General features: G+C 34.8%; 1 protein-coding gene across 6 annotated transcripts in view; it reads left to right on the top strand.

Moving 5' to 3' along the window:
• LOC100741656 (fasciclin-1) overlaps nt 1–15,691 on the top strand; it is a 376,648-nt gene that overhangs the window by 336,881 nt on the left and 24,076 nt on the right. For 4 of the 6 annotated variants that reach the window (XM_024364661.2, XM_012394995.3, XM_024364663.2 and 1 more), the window contains one exon: nt 11,689–11,694. The exons of the other annotated variants lie outside the window; for them this stretch is intronic. In XM_024364661.2, coding sequence (XP_024220429.1) covers nt 11,689–11,694 — 6 coding nt within the window. The remainder of the gene's footprint in view (nt 1–11,688; nt 11,695–15,691) is intronic. 6 annotated transcript variants of the gene reach the window in all.

Genomic DNA, 15,691 nt, shown 5'->3' with positions numbered 1-15,691 from the left:
TGTTTTTTTTTTTTTTTTTTTTTTTTTTTTTTAATGAAGTTCAGTATCATCACGCGACTCTTTAGCAGATAGCAAACGAGCCAAGAGGGATGGTCGAACGTCAAAGGACGAAAAGAATGGAATCGAATCGGACAGGACCCCTATGTAGTCGATCGTATCGATTTCCAGGCGCGTACGCGAAACACGGGCTACGCACGAGCGTGTGCTTATTTTGCATTTCATAGTCAGTGTTTTTATGCAAGCCATTGCCTGTCTTTTTCGCTTTCCGCAGCGCCACCATCGACCTCGTTCTACACAATACACGGTGTGTCGTTCTTTTTTGCTCGCCACGCCCGCTAGAATCGCGCTTTTTTCGCTCCCTTTTTTTCCGCGTCGCCAGCGCCGATGCGATTTTTCCGGCCGCGTTTCTTTTTTCTTCCCTGGCCGCGTTCACCGTGCAAATCGGACCGTTCATAGTGTATTTCCCTTTTTTTTCCTTCTCCTTTTGATTTACTTCGTTCTCTTATCGCCTTTTATTTATTCGTTTGTCAATGGATCGTACTCTTGCATCAGTCAGTCCAGTTTCTTTGATTCGAATGATCCTTTTTGCTATCTCTTTTCTTTTTTTCTTTTTAATTTGAGAAGTCGTTTGTTTTTCTCGTACAATGAGGAGTAAAAGTAAATTCGCTGAGTAAAAGATCGTATTGTGTGCAGATTCTAATTAAGTTTCTTTGTGTATACACAATTTAGGGAAAGGAGGATACTATATTTGTGTTTTAAATGTCAAATTTTCGTTTTCGCTTGATATCGGTAATTGCATTCTCCCGTGCGTTAGTATTCCAATTTAATTTTCATTTGAGTTTACTTATTTAACATTTCTATTAAAAAATACTCGAAGAATACTTTCAAAGAAATAATTTCTGTTCAAAAATTCACATATCGATGATCGATCATAGGGATATCCGGTATATCGAAAACTCGCGAAAGAAATATTCGCGGAAGAAAAAGTCTGTCGTGACGGAAGCAATTGGAGAGTGTACGGCATAGGTCACGAGCCACGAGAAACTTCTCGCGGGAACTTTCGTCTCGTTTCGATCGCCTAGCGAAACTAGTTCGCAGACCGGAAGGACTCTGCCATTCGCTGGAATTGCTCTCGGTTTCCCGCGGTCGTGCATCATTCGTTTCGGTAAAGAGTATCGCACGGCGGGCGTTGAAACGTGGAAAATCGTGGAAGCGAGTCGCGTGCACGTCCTCTATGCACCCCATGCACCGTTGCACACAAGCCTGCCTGATCCCTATCGCTCGAATCCGCTTCCGGAGCAATGTTTTCTCTTTCTTTTCGTCCCTTCACGCTTGTCCCTCTCGCATGATCGTTGTGCACGAGTTGTATGGTAGAATGCTTGCCATATTCGACGTTTGAAAAACAACCGTCGTTTACACCGATGTGTTGAAGTCAATGTATGGATGGTTCGTGTCTTACGTATAATATGTCTTGAAGCGAACGAAAATTTCCGGAAACGTATGAATGGTCAAATGTTCGCGTGCAAGATGGAATATTGAAGTCTAATAATGTTTGAAGATATTTGCGTTTCGACTCTTATTCTTACATTGAAGATGAAAAGAGGGATTCAGTTTTGGAAAAAGTGAAACATAGAACACGAGCGAACAAATGTTTGCGAATGTTTGAAAATGTAAAACATCTGCGATAAATGTTTATTCATTCATTGGTTTAATACGTTTCCGGAAGATTTCGTAGAAATAAAAAATTTCGAGTGGAGGAACAGACGTCGAATAGTATAAAGCTGCTTTGCAGATACATTCGAGCGTGCTTTTTCTCGTTAATATTCGCTAACGCGACGGCTAATCCACCATGACAAAAAGGAGAGCGGTTAATGCGGCCGTAAATGCGTAACGATGGCTTGTGGATTTTTATGGAACAGTTTTGCTCGATTTATTCGTTGTTTCGTGCTTGTTCCGATGCATGACTGCCCGCTGCTCTATGCTGGTGCACACGTACGTACATACAATACATGCACACGATTGATGTTTTTGGCGAACTAGAGAACACAAAGTTGAGATTGTTACCTCGTCGGTGGATGAAGGAGATCCACCTGTTATCTGCATCTTGCAAACTATTTTTAATACAAAAAATCGTCAATTAATAAGTTATTTAATTACGTTTAAGATGAAGTCGAAGTGTTAGATTTGTTAAAGTATTTATATTGAAGCAGATAGAGCTGACGCTCTAATGAGTGTGTGTGTGTGAGTGCTTTCTTTTTAATGTATAAAAGAAATATCTATTCTAAATTATATAAGAATTCCTTGCAGCTTTCACTTCGTTGTAACTTTATAAAAATGAAAGTACGTTTCGTTTATAAAAGCACAGAGCTTTATCGGACATCTAGTAACTTTTCATTTATGTCGTCGTGGATATTTAGAAACAAGAGGAAGAACAGTGAAAAGGCGATAAATTTGAAAAAATTGTATATCGAATGTACAGACGAAGTCCATATTACGCAATTCAAGCGTGTTACAGTTACATGTGACAAATACATTGAATTGTCTGACACGCGACTGCAACATCCTTCGATAACCAACAGACGCGGATACACGTGATCCTACAGTCAATAAATTTCCATTTTTCTCTTCGTATTCGATATTGAATGAAAAGCTACCACTGATAGTGATACTGATACTGATAGATTGTCTTCATCGATAGATATTGATATAACAAATAAGAAATATCGTTGACATATGATAAGATTTGTTGATTTGAAACAATTTTATGCGCAAAATAAAAAAGAAGACATTAATTGAAATCTGGTTACCTTAGAGGAAGGAATAGGATAAGTAGGATAAAAATTTGTGAGTGAGCTTGCAAATACGATTTACAAGTACGATTTGTAAGTATTCATTCATTTAAATAACTTTTCCTCTTTGCAGGATAAAGCAAAATTTATCTATGAAAATGCTTACGATTAATTATTCATGATTGGATTGAAATAATTATGAGTAGAAATTGTTCTCAGCAACTTTATTATATTTTTCTGGATTTTTCTATATCGTTCTTAAAACATCATAATTTAGGTAAATCCAAGATTGTCTGTATTACCCTTTTTCAAATTGCCCTATTAGGTAATTAGCACCTGGTAAATTAATATTCTTTTACTCGATATTCATTGTTATTCCTTGTTACAATTTTGTAAACGTGTTTTATCTGCGATTAATCTGAAGTATAACGAGATACATTGAAACGATATATCTCATAAAATGAAATAAAGCAAAGAAACAGAAAATTAATCAAAAGATCTCCATTCAAAAGTAATTCAAAAAAGTAATTGCAGCCATTCGAATGAAAATAAAGCTTACAATTAGTGGACGAATACTTACAGATATGGATACTTTCTCCTCTCACAATAAATTCTGGTAAATCTAGAAATTAGTTAAGCCGTAAGAAGAAAAATAGCACTTTATTTATCTTGAAACTAATCCATTCGTAATCTAAATTAATTTTAGCGCACGTGTAGTTAAACAAATCGTTAAACAGAATAAAACTAGCGCAACCATCGTCGATAACACTCGATATTTCTCTAGGAAATCGTTGTAAATAGTGGTAAAGCTTCGAATTTATCAATTTCAACAAAGGTAGGGAGTTTTCCCTCACACGATAAACGCGCCAGGAAATGAAATGTAACGCGTTCACAGTTCGAATCTAGGGGAAAAGAGATCATCGTGAATATCGCTCTAAAATAGAGACAACGTTGCACAAACAAGACTCATAAATTTCAAGCTTCTTCAAGGAGAGAAAAGTACTTCATCAGGTGTAAATGCGGCCGTATTTCTTTTCGTAAAAATCTCACGCGGTCGGTGCTCTCTCAGAGAAAAGAAGACGAAAGTCGACGAGATACTATCTTGCCCGTGAAACATTTCAATATTCGCGAGAATTCACGCGACACTGATGAAGCGTTATTTTTCACGAATTAAAATACAAATAGCTACGCGCGTGGTAACTGTAAGATAAGTTCAACGATAAAACATAACGTTTTTGCGCCAGTCGAGTGAAAGTGTTGTCTCTTTGTTTCGCTGTTTTGATGCATAGAAAACTGTGAAAACATATTTCTCATTTATTGACAGCCTGTAGCATGAATAATGTCCTTACATATCCGACGAATGATACAGTTGATAACATATTTAATTTAACTGAAAAAAGAAACGAGATAAAAGTATCGACTCCTTAGATAAAATGTGGATGATTTCATAAAAAGTAATTTTCTTTCTATTGAAACAGATTATTTTTTTCATGGAAAGATTATTATGTGGTAGTTACATTACTTTCATTTCCCCCGTTTTGCAGAAGTGAGTTTTATATCGATTAAGGTCATCGATAATTTTTTACACTAAATTGTGTATTGTTTGATGTCACAGATAACATGTGATGCTAGATTTATTTCAGAAGATATTTAATTGCAGTAATGTGTATGCATTCTGCTACTAAATTAATTACGGATTAATTAAAATTCCGATTTTCAATATTCAGTTTCAATATGATTACTCGTGAGAAATCAATATTATAATGAATAACAATAATGGATTATTGTATCTGATTATTCTGATAAAAAGAGGACATTGAAGCATTTATTTGATTTATGATTTGGAAAATTTTTTATAGTTACTGTAGTAAAAATACTAATTATACAGATTTTTGGTAAATATATATTAAACAATTATTTAAAAGCTCCATCCAAGTAGTAGATAAAATCATTCAACGAAGTATTTCTTGTTGATCTATTAACAAAATTACAACACAAATAAATGAAAATAAAATGAACAATAAATACAAGAGATAAAAGACAATTAACCTTAAAATATAATATCTATGTAATTCCTAAATTAAATCAAATAAAGGATACATAAAATAAATAAATTTATAGAATACAAATAAACTTAACATATAGCATAAAAACTATAATATGATACTCAGACAATTAATTGCTTCATTAAAAAAAAGAAAAAAAGCAGGCAATAATATCTCGCGATTCGTCCTGTATATCGAGCAAAGTGAAGAATCCCAATAACCGTATACGAAACATGGAGAGCTTCATTTAAAAGTTGTCCCGCGGCAATGGAAATTAATTCTGCAACGAATAGACCGATAAAACAACCGGTCGACGATCGTGTGCTGAAATTCACTATCCGCCAAATATTTCGCTGTTTGGACACGGTCCACGTTTACAATTAACAAGTGGAGTTCCGTATTTTCTGTTCTCGTTTACGTTTTACCTAACAGGTTTCACTGAGTGGCAAAAGAAACACGAAAGAAAGTTGGCAAAAGAAAGATAAGTGTTCGGTGTTCTGTAATTCATACAATGAAAACGAAGTTTGATCTAAAATAAATTCTACTTAGTTTTGTTGATAAAAAACGACTTTAATTTTAATTTAGCTTAATACGTAAGATAAAATAAAAGAAATTTGTAGAAAGAAAATGAATATTTTCATTAAAGTAAAAAGAAATTGGTAAAATCTGCAAACATATTATTCCATCGAGTTCGATATATCAATATACATAGGCGTTTCTATGTAGTACGACAAAGCGCGTATCTTTGAACGATGCAATCTGGACTCGAGCTGACAACGTCAAAGGTGAATCTAAGTACGTTGTCCGGTCAATGTACGCGACGAGCGTGTATTAAATGAAGCAAAGCTAAACAAAAGAGCGCATGCACACGCGCTAGACGGGAAAAGGAAGAAACGGGGCACGGAGGAAAATCGTTCGCGGCAGAAGATAGAGAAGCGTTTTCAACGTGACGAAGCGGCGGGCTTTATTGCTTGCCGCGAAAAAGGGTAGCTTAAAAGCCTCGGGGAAAAAATCTCATTTCGATGCAGCCGTTCATTCTGCGGCCGTTAGCCGCTTCCTCGATACACCGAAAAAAAGTTCGTAGAAAAAAAAGGGAAGTATTTGGTAATCGTGCCGGACTCCGTGTATTCCCCACTTTATTCTTCTCTCTTTCTCTCTTTTACTCTCTGCAAAGAAGGATTTCCGTTCGATATGTTAATGATGAAAGAAAACAATTTGTCGGCTGAATTTTCTACTGAAAAGCTATTCATTCCGTATATCTCGTCGCGTTAATTGAAACGTTTTTGTAGTGAGAATTAAGGAAATTGAAAAGACTTTATCGGATTCTGTGTTGCAAGATACTAAATACTTGGAGATTATTTTACGAATTGATTGGTATGTCAAGCGTGAGGAAATACATGGGTCTATGTTTACGCGGATAGAATTTTGCTTTCGAAAGATTGAAGAAATTTTAATTCGTATGTACATTAGAAATTCTGAAGACATATTCTATGCATCATAATCGAAAACAAAAACAAACTGCAACTCCACCTATACTTCGACCGTAGCTTCTTTTCTTTGAAGATATTATAAGCGCCGAAAACATTAAATAGAAACGGTAAAACGAATAGAAGAAGTTTCAGGTGCCAAGAAGTATATAAAATATTAATGAAATGCAAGTTTTATAGAATATAAAAAAGGAAAGATAAATATTACTGGAAGATGAAGGAAGAGTGAGATTTTAGAAACATTGCTTCATGATTCTAGTTTAGAACGAGTGTGTTAGATAGCGATGATGAGAATGTTGACAATTGACCATTTTGTTCGATATTACTTTTTTGGTGATTTGGAAACAGCGCTCGAATGAATTATTAGCTATTGCCTGAAAAATGCACCGTGGTTCCTTGCAAGGAAGATTTGCTGGTGAAGGGAAGCCTTTTAACACAAACCAGCCATAAATAAGAGAATAAGTTTCGATCTGGCGATCGGTATAGTTCTGCTTCGCTAAAAGAGACTTTTCTCACATTATTCTCTTCCCTTTCTTTTTTACTCACGCGCTTTGTACATTGCCTTCTACTATCTACCTACATATGATCGCAATTTTGACAACCTTTTTTTGTCTAAGAGATAACACTTAATTGTCAACTACAAGTTACTTTTTTTCTGTAAAACATATAACCCGTTTTTATATATTAAATATTATAGTTTATGGTAGATCCGAACTGTAGCAGCAATTATGACGCTTTAAACTACATTCCCCTTGTCGAATAATAATTTCAATATAATTTCCTATATTCCATTTTGTGTATATACGTACTGTGCAAGATTACCTGGAACGTTGCAAGTCGAGCTTGTCGATACTAATAAAACAGAGATATAATTTTGGGTATGAAAACTTTGCTAAACAAAAAAACACACTATCAATCTTCAAATTTTAAAAATTTCTAGATTAGTTTTGAATTTACTTATATCTATATTAATTAGTTCTTCTTTTTCCTAGAGCAGTTTTAACAAAAATGACAGTGGTCGAATCATATAATACACGAAAACAAAATTCTAGCTCTGTTTAAAAAAGATTACAAAGAAAAGTGACTTGCAACAGGGCCAATTTTACACTCACGGTACCAATACCTTATATGCAGAATATTTGATTAAGGAACGATCCAACACAACACCCAAGTGCCCTTAGGATCTCGAATCTGTTGCTGCTTGCAACGCGAATAGAAAGTGTTAAAAATCGAGTTTCAATCTGAAGAAATGATACGAATAATATGACTTGTCGAGTGAATGAAATCTTCCTTGTAAATCGCCAGTGTCTAGCGAGAATACGCACTGCACGTTGCACTGCTAGCTACTGACTGTTAGCTCCCTTTGAATGTCGCATGTTGCCAAGGACGAGAGCACCGGTACACTGATGTGTTTGGTCGACGAATCGCGGAGATCGTACGTCGACACAGTCATGAATAGAGAAGCATAGCCCTCGTGACATTCACAGAACGGCATTAGCCACGATATATCATGAGACATGAATCAGTGCATTCGATATCATGAACGCTGTTGCCATTCATACCTTTTTGAATCATCTCATCACGCCTGATCTATCGCTAAATATAGACTACGTAAGACTATTATCATAAAGTACGTTAGATAATTCATAGCTTAATTTTATTACTTTACAAGATATAAAAAAAAAAAAGAAAAGAGAAAAGAAGAAAGAAAGAATCAACAATTCAGCGAAGATTTATATATATCGTTTCGAGATCACATTCGTGACGTTTTCGATGAAAGAAGTGCGATCGATCTATATACGAATAACACGAAATGTCGGGACAAGAAAATGTCGGTCGATCGACGCACCATCTTCTTGCAACTGAATGCTTGCAACCATTTTCTCGTGAATTTATTTCTCGTGCACTCGTCGGTTTCCGGTTTTCGACACTGTGTCGAAATGGCGTTGAAAAGACGCAAAGATCGAGAAAAGGAAAACTCAATCGTGACGCGATTTCATCGAGTTAAAACGTTTTTCCGGTCCCCGAGAGGCCGATTCCGCATCTGAGATTCGTTTTCCGGCTACGGGTTGCTCGTTTTAAATCCATGCCGGATATTATACGTCCGAACGAATCTCTATCTACGCATGAGTACGTGTAACGCGAAAAATTTTTCGAGAGTAACGATGTTATCGAGAAGATTGATCGTCACTCGGCCGATCTCGTCCGCGGGGTTACGATGTGATCTTCGAGAGTAATCATATTTTTATGTAGTATACAACTGTTTACAGGATTTTTCGTCGGGTTGACAAACCTCCGACCGCAACAGTTAATATAAAATATGATAGAACAGTTACAGACTGAGAAGACATCTTACGCCGATCGAACAAATAGCGTTTAATCTGATTCAGTTTCTAGGGTTTCTTGCAGAGATTAAATGTTTAACGAGAGTGTATTCAAGGCCACTTGACCACTGTTGATCAAACGTTGTTTTTTGTTTTTTGACAATCTTGAACACGGGATTTAGGAATTGAGATGAGTTTTGGTTCCTTTCCTTTTTTAATACTTTATTTTTTATAATTTGTACTGAACGAAGTGTAAGGGGTTACATCGATGAGTTCTCGAAGAACACGAATGAAGAAAGTTATTTTTCCAGATATTAAATACAAGATTTTTTTCATTAATGAAATACAATTATCTATAGAGAAAAATGATTCATAAATGAAATAATAACAAAAGTTTGCATGTGTATTTAGCAACCAAAATATTAAAAAAGCATTTGAATTTCCTATATAGTCGGTAGAGGTGGTATGGTAACTTTAATGGATTTTTGCGAAATAGATTATTTGTGTTATTTTTACTATTTTAATTCATAACTTCACAATTATTATATTTTACTGATTACAAGAAGGAACATTTTAAATACGTATATTGTTAGCAACTTTCTAAAATTTTTTTATTTATAGTTCTAGAATTATTTGTGCTTTTCTCCTTTTGAAACAATTTTTCATATATCTATTTCTCTTCCAATAGAAATTGATTTTACCCCTTGCGTGACTAGGCCGTGAATGTCACGACTTGATATAGTTCGCGAACGACACGTTCACACTCAAAAAGAAAAAAGAAATCTGAAAATAGTAAACGAATTTAATAAAGAAAAAAATTTCCATGTTGGATTGTGCGTTCCCTGAATTACGACATATCAAACGCAGTTCAATTTACAAATATCTTGTCATCGAACGTTACGTACCTAATTCTAAACTTAGTGTCTTCTTTCAATTTCTTAAGTAAAAAATTATCATTAACTTTTTATCAGTATTTCTCTCCATTCTAGTATGAACTACATTCAGTTAATTTGTCGAACAAATTAAACAAATATTCTTTAGACAATTTAAATAAATGTTTGCTCGCGCAATATTATTTTTCAATTCAGTTCCAAATGAAATATTATTTCCATATTCGAAATTATTCCATTTACCACTGTTTTAATTCCCAACACGATATAAACAAGGTCTGATCACAACATTCGACGGATCCCAAACAATACAAGAAACTGCCATATAATTTCTATATTTCCATTGTCTTCTTTCCTTTTTTTTTTGTTTCTTTTTTTATTTCAATTTATCTGAACCACTTAAGCGTATCTTTGTTCACGCCTCGCTTAATTTACGACAACGCCATATCTCTTCCACCGACTGTACGTTGCAGAACGCGACAGAATCGTGGCCGTGAGTAATCGTCGTTCGATAAGCGGTTTCGCGCGCGCGCGTTATTCGAAACGACGCGGGAGAAAAAATTTTCAGCTGGACGTCCAGTTTCTGTAATTTTCGTGCGACGACGATATTAGCGCCGTGTCGTTGCTACTACTAAGCACAAGGCGAGTAATCTATTTAATCGTGCTGGTTATTATCGCGATAACGATTTTCATCGGCACGATTACCGGCAGCCGAGCGTTTAATTGCACGCCGATATTAAATTACTATCGGCCATGTGTCCGATCTCTATTACACCAACATTAACGCGCGGTGTTCTCCTGTAGCGAAGCAAGACAAAAGAAACGGGAGCAATTACACTGTAACCCCTGTCGTTCGCTATCATTCTATAATCGTTTCTTTTCCTTTTTTAGTTTCATTTTCTCCCTTTTTCCTTTCTTTTAGTTCGCGTTGCGAACACGCTCGAAACCGACACAACGAACGATTCGATTAAAATTTCAATTATTCGCCGGACATCGCTGATAATTCAACGACCCTCTCCTTTGAGAGACGAGGGGTCGATCGATTTTGATCAGATCTACAATAGCTCGCGAAAGTATTCGAGCACCTGGTGACCTGGTAACCATGGTAATGGTCATGCAGTTCGATGACTTTTTATAATTTTGAATATTTGATTCCAGTTCTTTTTTTTGCAAAATAAGAGAATATTTGGAAAATTTAATAAAAGCATTTTCGTTTACTCAAACATGTTTACTTAAATCTACTTCAAATTTCGTAATTTCGTTATTCAAATCGTTTTTTCGAAAATTTCAATCTGAGGAAGCTCAAGAACTTTTGCAAGCCATTGTACGTCTTTCCTAATTTGTTTACTCGGTTTCTTCTTTCCTAATTCGACTTAATTGATAGTCTGTATGTTTGTTAATGAAATTTTACTTCCTTCTTTGTTTTGTTTCTAACGCGTTCAAGCCGGCGTGTGAATGTGACATGAGTTAATTGTGCCCGAATTTTAATCCAGATTTCGTTCTTTGTTCGAATTCTTCTGTTTACGTGCGAAAATATTTAGTTATATCTAACTGAAGTTGTCGATGGTCTACAAGGTACAGTATTTTTTACAGATTACGAATGAACGAAACTTAATGTTTTAGAAGCTGTTAGAGCTGCAAGATACTTGAAGCGATACAGAATGTTTAGTTCGCGTCTGCTTATCAAATTTCAATTACAAGATTGTATTGAGTTTCTAATGCAATTTTGATAGTGTGTTTCAAGTCTTAATCAGACTTACGCCGCTTCCTAACTTAGAAACACCCTAGAACTAAAAATACGTGAACAATGTTCAACTCGCGGTTGAACCACGCCAGATTGAACGCGTTAACGTTCACAGATCTCTGTCCAAATAAAATGGACACCACGTATATATAGCCACTATCGCTGTTCGAAGGAAGAAACACAAGGTAGATTAGTATTTCCTTTCCAGACCAACTGGAAAATGCGGAAATTCCCATTTACTCTCACTCGACTCAATGAAAAAAGAAAAGAGTGAAAAGAAAAAGTTTTAAATAGCTGATTCGAATTTTCTCTATCAATTGTGTACATGTGTTTATTACTCTTATATTGACTCAATGATGTTATTCTGTGGTGCTTTGCATGTCTCTATTGGACTCTGCATGTCATATAGGGCATCGTAAGTACTTATTAAATGAACTCATCAACGACTACCGAATACACACGACACCCGCAAAATAACTCTTTGTTGAAAAATAAAAAAATATATATATACTTGGAACGCGTACAAACTGCGTTGCGACAAGTTGAATGAGCGATTCTAGATCGTTATACATATATATACGTATATATTAACTCTGGTCGTGTATACCGAAAGCTTCTGTTGGTTTTTCTAAAGAAAACGTGGAGAAGGTAGCGAGTGCTTGTAAGAACAGTCGGATGGAAAATCGAGCAACCTCAAGACATCTCCCTGTGTTCCCACTATTGCCTGTTATATTGAGAATCCAGGCTCTTACAGACCGAATTATTACGGTTCAGACTGTTCCAAGCTTTCAGGTGCAAAATCTACTGTATTTTCGAAAACGTTCCGCCAACCTCGGTAATATACTACATATACTACATCACAGGGTTGATGCAACGTTAGACACTTCTCTAAGACAATTTCGTGGATTTCCACCTGCAAATCTTGAATAATCTGAACGGCTGTTTTGTTCAAGGCAGATTTATTATGCGATTTCTAATAGTTGGAAGTTGTTTTAAATTTATGAATATGAAAGACAAATCGAATAATAGATTTTAATCATTGTTACTGATCGACGAAAGTAGTTGATTTTCTGAAAACCGACTGTACTTACTGCGATTGAACTTTTTGAATTTATTTACGATCAAAGCGTAATCGCCTACGAGAGAAATGAGGATAGGATGTTTTGTTCTGCTCGATTATTTAGTATACTTAATTTATACCTTTGAGTAATTGACTGGAATAATTTAGGTTAAGTTGCTTAATTTAATTTTTTTCTCTATATCTAAACAATAGAGTCTTATTTATAATTTTTATTGCATAAGATATAGAATAAAATTAAATATACAAAAATGAAGTAACCTAACTTATTCTGATTATCTATGAATTAATAGTATCTATTAATTAATTATTAGTTAGAAATTAATACAATATTATGACAAATATATGGCACTATGATGAGCCAAAACGATTAGAAAGATATAAACAATTGAAAATTTATTGGCTTGTTTGAATGTTAATTTTTAACGCTTTGGAACATTGAAACGAATGGAACTCGGTTTCATTGAATTTAGCGCTGTGCGACTAGTATGAAAAGCTGCCTACAGATATCAAAATCGAAGCACAAAAAATAACAAAGGAAACTGGCTTTCAAACATTTCTCGATTTTCATGGCTGTTAATTAAATGAAGCAAATGAGCGAAACATTCCAGGAAGATTTCCGCTCCTTTATTCGAATTAATTCACTTTGTAATTAGATCAAACTTGTAATTAAAATCTTCTCGTGTATGACTTAAAGTCACCGCTGAATGTATTTGTACACTTATACAAAATTTCTAGATATTCGTTAGTTATTCTTTTTTAAACTGAAAATTGATATCTTTTTGGCTCAATTGATGAAATAACCTAAATTACTAAATATAAAAATAATATATAATAATTCCAGCAGAACGAACATCCTTTCAACAATTGGTAAAAATTTTAATTTCGAAGAGCCAATTTCTCAATTTTCCTTGCCCCGATTTGACATTTTTGTTTCAAGTCAAAGGCTCGAGGTTGTTTGCAACAGGTTCTCTAGTTTATTTATCTTTTTGTAGATACCTTAGACGTAGAATCGTATTATTATTAAAATCATGCTGCTCGCCGATGTTGATTTGACGAATTTCCTGTCTGGCCAAGTAAAGTCAGTTGAGCATCTTTTGTTATTCCCCGGGTCCTCTGTCAATATCGTTTGTCCGTTACGCTGTGAATGTTTGATTTGAGACTCCCTTTCGCTGTTTCCTGTTAGCTGAAACGTCCGCAAACCTGCAGAGGATGTAATAACTGAAGAAAGTACAGACCAGCTAAATGAGTCCCCCTCGATTAAGAAGGAAATTGAGAAAAGTATAGTGTTAAGTTTCGTTTCACGCTTCGTATGCTAAGCGAAAGAAACGTTAAAAAGCCTACATCAAATTTCAAAAAGCAATGCTTTAATGTAGATGTAGTTTGTAATTGGAGATTCTGAGAAATAATTTAGTGTAGTAGAAGTATAAACCTCTGTAGATCAGAATTTGTAACAGAAGCATATAAAACGATTCTCCATTTAAATGTAAAAAAGTATCGAAGTAAATTCTTTTCTTTTCTTTTTTGAATATTCATTGTTGCATTAATAACTTTTTGTGGTAATAGTTATTTTGTATGGATAAAGTATATAAATTATAATTATATGTGCGTCAGTAGCAGAAGTCGTAATCTCTTCAAATAAACACAATTTATTCACAAAGAATGCCCGAGTGTTGCATTGTACTACGAATTACATTGCTGCATATGAAGTAATGTTAATCTATTCCACTATATGCATTGACTAATGAAATTTTCCCTCTAGAAGGATTAAATACTTGACCAAATCTCTAAATTACTAAGCATTTAAGCGAGCCCAGTATAAGAACCATATCGAGTGGGATAATCCTCTCTAACTCCTTCCTTAAGTAGCATGATTCATTTATCTAAAGGGTATTTGAAATTAAGCTCCTCCACGAATTTTATATCCCAGCTACAAAATCAGTTACTCAAACTAACACTTTTCCAGTTTCACACCGCCTTTTTGACAACCATAAATTGCATGTTAAATTATAATATCGATGTTCTGATCTTAAATATTTTTTCTCAGCTGGTCTGTACTAAAAGAAAATTGAAAATCAACAGCAGTGGCGTGCAAAAGCCTCTGATTTGGCAAATTTTACACTTTTTCTTGAAAGAATAAAATTACAGATGTTTCGACTAGCGTTAGATATAAAAATGTATCATAAAAGTAGCCTTTATTTGAAAAACATGACAAGTTATTTTTACTAAAATTTTTTGCATAGGATCAATGTTTTAATTTTAATATATATCTCAATCAGTATCATATTTCGAAAATTATCTTGGATTTCGAATTATATGTCTGTTTCTATCGGCTGTCTTGAAACAATTTTTGGATATTGCGTTATTTGTACCCTTTTTTTCAAAACTTTGTAGATAATACCTCTTTTTTTAAAAATATATCAACTTTCTAAGCTAAAGAATGTGGTTTCCACCTAGGTCATATTAAAGTGCTATCGAGTGCCTTATCTATTATTAAGACAGATTATGCATCAAATTTGTAGGAAATTTTGCGAAAGATAATCAGCTACTTTTTCACGCCAGTGTATCTCCCTGTCTTTTCTTACTTTTTTCCTTCTGAAACACTCACGCCCAATGCAAAAGAACGATGCAACGTCATTGGAATTTAGCATTAGTGGACACTGACAATGTATGATACGACAATTTTATATATATCTAGATATTTATAACAGTACAATGCACAGAGATGTGAGACCCCGCTATTATAAATGTAAATCAGTTAAATCTGACAAGTATCTCTAATTTTACATCAAATGGTATTATGTAATTTAACATGTTTATATTTCCAGTAATACAACGCGCACGAGACTGTTACAATAACAAGATTTTATCCTCATGTGTATTGCAGTACAGTAGAATTCCATTTTAATAAAAACTCTCTAATTTTCCCTATTACCTATAATTTTTCGTCTATATAACAGAAATCCACATTCACAGATGTTCACATTCCACATTTCACGCCAGGTTATGCATTCCACTTGGCACTCACGAAAATTTCGTCACAATAAATGAAATTTGAATATATCCGCTGCGTTAAGATTATAAATCTGTTAAATAGCACAGTGTCGTTGATGCAAAATTCCATGAAAGTCTCATCGCTCGTTTAGCGTCAGGCCTAATTCGATCGATGGATACCGAGAAACGAGGAACGAAAGTGGAATCGGTAACAACGTGCAGCCAATTAACGGCTCGTTAATTACCAGACTGGTGCACGTTTCCTCTTTTGGTCGAAATTAAACGGCCACGCACAGACAAAGCAACAAGAAGAGAGAAACGTCGACGTCGCTATTGCGAC

The sequence above is a fragment of the Bombus impatiens genome, unplaced genomic scaffold (genome assembly GCF_000188095.3).
Source record: "Bombus impatiens unplaced genomic scaffold, BIMP_2.2 scf_0102, whole genome shotgun sequence".
Taxonomy (NCBI): Eukaryota; Metazoa; Arthropoda; class Insecta; order Hymenoptera; family Apidae; genus Bombus; species Bombus impatiens.
This window is presented reverse-complemented; position numbering and strand designations above follow the sequence as displayed.